This window comes from Mirounga leonina, unplaced genomic scaffold, assembly GCF_011800145.1.
Source record: "Mirounga leonina isolate KUSES-001 unplaced genomic scaffold, KU_Mleo_1.0 Mir_173, whole genome shotgun sequence".
Lineage (NCBI taxonomy): Eukaryota > Metazoa > Chordata > Mammalia > Carnivora > Phocidae > Mirounga > Mirounga leonina.
In genome coordinates, this window is record NW_023270447.1 from 82185543 (window position 1) to 82192177 (window position 6635).

Sequence of the window (6635 nt, forward strand, 5' to 3'; positions counted from 1 at the left end):
TTTCTGGTCTCTCCGGCCAACTCACCCTCCTGCATTCCTCCCTTAGGCAAGCCCCCAGCTAGGAACTGCCTCCTCCATGCACTAGTAGGAGGGCACGAAGGGCCCCCCTGAGTGTGTTTTCTAGATAACCAAGTTTACACATTTAAATACCAAAAATTTGTTAAGCATTTTTCACTTCCTTCAATTAATACGCTGAACATAACTTTTTCTCACAGTTTTAAAAGGCATCATGCTCACTGTGGGTAATTGGAAAATACAGGTAACTATTTTAAAATATAAATAATCTGTAATATTCCAGCACCAGGATAACGTCCATTGACAGCTATTTTTGTTTTTTCTTTTATGTGCTACATGACGTTTTTATGTAGCTGGGATCAAAATGTAAATATGCTTTTGTATCCTGCCTTCACTTATGTTATTGTGAGCATTTTCCCATGTTCTTTTTTTTTTTAAGATTTTATTTATTTATTTGACAGAGAGAGACACAGTGAGAGATGGAACACAAGCAGGGGGAGTGGGAGAGGGAGAAGCAGGCTTCCCGCCAAGCAGGGAGCCCGATGCGGGTCTCAGTCCCAGGACCCTGGGATCATGACCTGAGCTGAAGGCAGATGCTTAACAACTGAGCCACCCAGGCACCCCATTTTCCCATGTTCTTAAGAATTCTTCATAAGCATTTGCTCAGACGTTGCTTTCTGCTACCTCAGTTGAATGCATTTTGTATTATTTAACCATTCTACCTACTGTTGGACATTGGACAATGAAATTATTTCCAGTTGCTCAGTGTTACAAATAAGGCTGGATAAACATCTTTATCTTTCGAGTTCTAGCCAAAAATTTGAGTTCCTTTTCTTGGTAGAAGGTTTTCTATAAGTGTATCAAAGAATATGACCATCACCCTATGCTTTCTAGACCAGTGAGGCAGTTTGCACTCCCATCTGCTCTCTGAACAGAACATAGATTTTGTTGAAGACTCAGGGTTACAATCATGACCGTCAGCTCTGCGTCATCTGTTACAGTCAGCTGTCAGTGTGCCCTTCTGTCTTGCTGCTTTTCTGTTTTTCACAAAATCAGAAAGTCCAGTCTGTTAGAACTGGGGGGACAGATTGAGTCAGCATGGCAGGGTTCAAGTGCAGGCAGGCATTCCAGAGTCAGACTGCCTGGGGTCCCGTCCCAGCCGTGGCTACTTGGAGCTGTGTGACCCTGGACCAGTGACCTGACCTCTCTGCAACGCCGTAGTCCTCACGCCATAGCATTGTTGTGATGATCAAATGAGGGAAAGTGAGTACGGCACATGGGGCTTATTTAGGATGATGTCTCCGTTGCCAGCCCAGGCAGAGGCTGGGGTAGACTCCTGGATGCCCCAGCACGCAGGTCCTTCCTCATTTCTCCTAGAGTGCATTCTAGGCAGTAAGGTGTTTGGGGTGGGTTGGTTGGTTTTTTGTGGGGTTTTTTGTTTTTGTTTTTAGGTAACTGAGAGGTTATTGTTTATTAGAGGATAAGTGCTTGGACTTAAGAACTCTGGATTCTAACCCAGCAAACACATACATTTCGATTCCAAGACCTTTTTTATGAATCTGATAAATCTCTGCAGGCCGCCCCTAAGATTTTGCCAAGAAAACTCACATGCAGGTGGGCGCTTTGTTCGTGCACTGACCCCAGACGTGACGTTCAGTCAGCTGGAGGCATGACCGCCCGTCCCCTGGCGTGCTCCTGACCGCCCTTCCCCTCCACACAGGACGGGCTGTACGAGTGCATCCTCTGTGCCTGCTGCAGCACCAGCTGCCCTAGCTACTGGTGGAACGGAGACAAATACCTGGGGCCTGCGGTTCTTATGCAGGTAAGGTGCTCCCTCACTGCTCTAAAAGCTTCAAACCGAGGCATCCAGGGGCGCCTGGCCGGCACAGTCCATTGAGTGGCTGACTCTTGGTTTCGGCTCAGGTGGTGGTCTCAGGGTCCTGAGAGCCAGCCCTGTGTCAGGCTCCACGCTCAGTGTGGAGTCTGCTTCTCTCCCTCTCCCTCTGCCCCTCCCCACCTCCCTCAAATAAATAAATACATACATCTTCTTTTAAAAAAAAATGGAGAAGTCGAAGAGAACAGTATATTGTTGGAAACCAGGCGTTCTAAAGGGCATCCGTTACAAACAGGGCAGTTGGCTGCATTCTGCTCACTGGGCTTTCAGTAAATCTTCATCTGCAAAATACCTCATTTCTGTGTGGTGAGGGCCACCCCAAGGGGTGGTCGTGTGCTTTTTGGCAAAGTAGGCCTTGCAAGTGTTCTAAAACGTATCCCCGGTGCAGCTGGCTCTTGCCTACCCACTTGCCCACTGTCCCCAGACCGCAGCTGTCGGGTGGCCGCCCAGCTCCCTCACGTGGGGATTTCTGACCTGCAAGCAGGGGAGAGAAATTTCGTTGAGGGGCAGCTTCCCAGCTTCTAAGGCTGGAACTGGTTTCCAGGCTAATGAAAGCCTGGAGTCCTGGGTTTAAGGGTTACTTCACAAGAAGACAGCACTGCCTTTCAGGGCCCATCGCTGTATATGTATAGCCCACTGCAGAGAAACTGCCTTTGTTCCCAGAAAGCTGGGCTTTTTACATCTGTGGTCAGTGCTTTTCACAGATTCCTAATTTCAAAAAACAAGTTCTCATTTCTCATCATCCCACAAAAAGGGAAGTTACATGCTGTGTGAGCACTTAGCAGTATTGATTTCCATCCACATGAAAGATCGAATAACGAGGCGCATTCACAGTTGGCCTCTGCCCCCACACTGTGACTTGGTGGGGCACGGAGCCCCCTCCACTTCACTGCGAGCAGCCCGTGCTTGGGCGGTCAGCTGCCTCCGGCCAGCTTGTACCAGGCTCCAGGGCACGCTGACCAAGAGTCTATCCGTGGAACATACTATCTCCGGACGCATCTCCTAAGTCATCAGTCTACTGGGAGACCGTGGGTTGGTGCTATGAGGACAGGGTCATGTGATATGGTCCTTGCCTTCCCTCATAATCTGGGCAGGAAGCCACCGAGCACCTTAAGATAATGAAACGATACCTAATGACGTGTAATGAAACACCAGGGTACCAGGTGCGGTGCGTTCCGGGGCCGGGGGCGGGGGGGGGGGCGTTAGTTGAGAGGAGTTCTAGAGGAGGGACCTCTCCTTGAAAGGGGGCAAGACTTGCAGAGCAGAGACAGGCCTCTAAGCTGAGGGACTGCCTTTCGGCTGCTCCCCTGGGGCTTTGTTACGTTGCCAGCACGGCTCATCAGCCCCCCGGCTCCCCAGGCCTACCGCTGGATGATCGACTCGAGAGACGATTTCACAGAGGAGCGCCTGGCCAAGCTGCAGGACCCGTTCTCCCTGTATCGCTGCCACACCATCATGAACTGCACCAGGACCTGCCCCAAGGTATGCGGCCCCGGCCCTGCCTCCTGGGCTCCTCGGGGCAAGCCTGCGGGCTAGCTGGCCCCCGGCTGCAAGGACCAGACTGGCTCAGCCCCTCCCCCTCGGGAGAAGGGTTTACTTGCGGGTCGCACGCGGGCCTGAGGGAGTCGGGGATGCCCCAGGAATCCACGAATAGGAACCTCTGCTCTCCCCGACTCGATAGGAGCCGCAAGAGGAAAGGCGGCAGAAGGCGGGTAGCTGTGGGGACCGGATTCCCGCTCCGTGTCGCAGGGTCTCCGGCTCGCAACGTTGCTGCCAACGTGCTGTGCTCTCGCAGCCAGCCTCTTCTTTCTCCACGGCTTCCGTCCGTCTCAGGGCTCCTGCTCACCTTGCTTTCACTCCCGCTTCCTGCTCATCCTCCCACTTCCTGCACTCACCCTGACCTTCGGCTCCCGCCACCTGCCCGTCTTCTGTCAGCATGTCCATGGCAGCCCGCATCCCAGGAGGATGGCCTCCTGTGGACTGGCTGCCCGCTGGTCAGGTGTCAGCCCTGGTCCGGTTAGCAGGCAGGGAGCAGCCGGGGCCATGTGGCCCAGGACACGGCTGCCCTTCCGGCAGAGACTGCAGAGCAGGGTCCCTGAAAGAGGCAGCGAGGAAGCAGACAGCAAGATGGAAAACTCTAGGGTAACCAGCTGGCAGTTTTTAAAAAGTGGTAGGGGGAGATAGCATAGCTTAAACAGGAAATCGAGACTGGGTAATTCCCTGCTTTTTTGCCAACACTGTGTTTCCAGGGACCCCCGTCTCTACCACAGTGTTCTCATGGTCTGGCAGCAGTGGGGCCTGGTGGGGGCCCCGAGGCGAGGGAGAACAAAGGCTCCAGGCTGCCCCCCAGGCTCTGCCCCCCCGGACCTCTAACTTGTGGGGCAGATTAAGGCACTGATGTGCTTAGAACAACTCCTGGCACACAGTGAGCGCTCAGTAAACGGGCCCACAGACGGGGGGCCAGCCTGGGAGGCTGTCAGAGACGGCAGCTCCAAGGGTGGGCCGGGCAGGCGCCTTTTCAGGAAACAGGAATGGAGGTGCTCTGTGACCTGTGGGACGAGATGAGGCCCAGACTGTGTGAGCTGGCAGGGTCCCTTTCACAGCCGGGGAAGCTGAGCCCTGGGTGGGAGTTGGGGGAGGGGGGCAGCCAGCGATTTGCAGAGGTCTTTATAGGGACAGGGCAGGGCCAGGAAAGCAGTCCCCCCGCCTCCCAGAGTGGTCTCTTCCTGCTGCCCCAGATGAGGTGCACACCACTGAGTCCTGCGGCAAACGGGGGCGGGCAGGGGCGCCGCGGAGGCCCTTCCAGAGGTTTCCCACTGCCCACAAATGCACATGGGCCCTGTTCTGTCACACACTGCCTTTTCCCCTTAATTTACTTTGGAGACCCAGATCAGTCTTTGAAGAGTGTCCTCTCTCCCTTTCTTTCTCTCTCAAGATCTCGTTTCTTTTTCTTTCCACACTTTTTCCCCCACTATGGAAGTGCTTTTTTTGGCAGTAGAGTTGAATGGACAAAGGTTTCTCAGCTGGGTGGGATGAGGCAGTCACAAGTATAGCTGGTACCCGGAGTGAGGGCAAGTAGGTGGCGTAAGGGAAGTCCACGCCATCTGGAGCATCCTGGTCACGGTGTTCCATAGCAGCCCGTGGGTGTCCGCAGAAAGCATCCTAGTTCCCTGGACCAGCTCCATAGCCCAACATGGGGGGCCGGGGCCGACCAGAGAGCATCAGGCCCTGGGGAGTCCAGTGTGAGCAGGGGGGTCCCGGGGCTGGGCCTGGGGGGAGTATCTGGGCAGGGCCAGGTGGCAGAGCCGGGCGCTTGGCACCAGGGAGAAAGTTGTTACAAATGCCACCTTCCTCCTTTACTTCCTCAGTCTGCATGCTTGTTGATGGTAGATACGCATACAAACTCAGGGCCCTTGAATTTCTTGCCACCGAGAGGGCATGGCCACGTATCCTTGGCCAGTTTCTGGGTGTTGGAGGGGACAGACTTCGCTTCCTGCTCAGGGTCTTCATGACCCATCTTCTGGGCCTCTTCCCACACACTTCAGTGTCAGGGTTAGAGTTGTCCTGCTACAACGGGGGGACTCCCTTCTAACCTCGGAGGAGTCCTTGTCTCGTTTTGCCACGTCTTCATGGTCTCCCTCCCTCGCGGGGTTCAGTCATGGTGCCTCCTGCAGAAGCAGCGTGGCCGGCCAGTCAGACTGCTGATGGCGCTTAGGCTCGCTCCCCGTCACCCGTGAGGGCTCGCCTGTGCCCGTGGGAACGTGTAAGGGCCCAGGGGCCGCTGGCTGGTTGGGACACTGGCTGTGGCCATGGAAAAGCTGCCCGCTCCTGGATGTGTGTGCATTTTGAGCACACAGCCCTCGGGGGGTCAGCCCTGGGCTGGACTCTCGCCGCGGGGAGGTGTCTGCAGGTGGAAACGGGAGAGCCCTGAGCCTGAGCCCTTGGCTTTGGAAGGATGTGGTTTGCATCCACCTTGCTTTGACCCTGTTCCCGCTGGGGGAGTTTGCCCAAGGCCCTGGGTTCTTCATTCGGTCTCGCTTGCCCCATGATACCGATTCTCTTCTCTTCTCTCAAGGGGCTGAATCCAGGCAAAGCTATTGCTGAAATCAAGAAAATGATGGCCACCTATAAGGGGAAGAAAGCATCAGTGTAACTGTTCCCACGCCAAGCATGACAGCCAGCTCAGCTGGACATGCTTTATATCCAATTCGAGTCCCTTCAGAGGTCTTGATGTTCCATGAATACAGCATGTATAATAAAAATTTTAAATAAATAAACGTTATTCTACTTTATTAACAAAAAAGCAAGCCTGTTCCTTTTACTTGCTGAAGAGGAATGCACAGGTGCCAGAAGGAAATGTCCTTGTCCTTGGAGAGGGGCGGGGGCTCCTGCACTGAGCCCAGGGCGGGGCCAGACAGGCATGGCCTCAGGCCTGTTCCCTTTGCCCCTCCCCAGCTGGACGCCCTTGGGCAGGCTCCGTTTGCCCGTCTGTACGGGGAGGGTGGTGACTGCCCACCTCCCCCATCGCTGCGGGAACACCCGGCCCTTGCTCTGCGTGCTCTCGAAGTGTTAGCAGTCGCCCGGATCAGAATTACTTAAAGCCGCGTCTTGCCAAGTCATCATATCTCACCAAGGCGAGGTGAGCCGCCTCCAGCACAGAGCAATGACCGGGTCAGCTGTGACCTCGAGTTCCACGGCTGACCTCCAGGGGCCTCTCCCGGCAAGC

The 6635-nt window shown here is 54.7% G+C and overlaps 1 protein-coding gene across 1 annotated transcript in view; it reads left to right on the forward strand.

Annotated features, from left to right (window-relative positions):
* The window catches only part of SDHB (succinate dehydrogenase complex iron sulfur subunit B), a 29026-nt gene extending 22825 nt beyond the window's left edge, over positions 1 to 6201 (forward strand). The window contains exons 6-8 of the mRNA XM_035019668.1: positions 1736 to 1837; positions 3269 to 3391; positions 5985 to 6201. Coding sequence (XP_034875559.1) covers positions 1736 to 1837; positions 3269 to 3391; positions 5985 to 6062 — 303 coding nt within the window. The 3' untranslated portion in view covers positions 6063 to 6201. The remainder of the gene's footprint in view (positions 1 to 1735; positions 1838 to 3268; positions 3392 to 5984) is intronic.
* Positions 6202 to 6635: the final 434 nt, after the last annotated feature.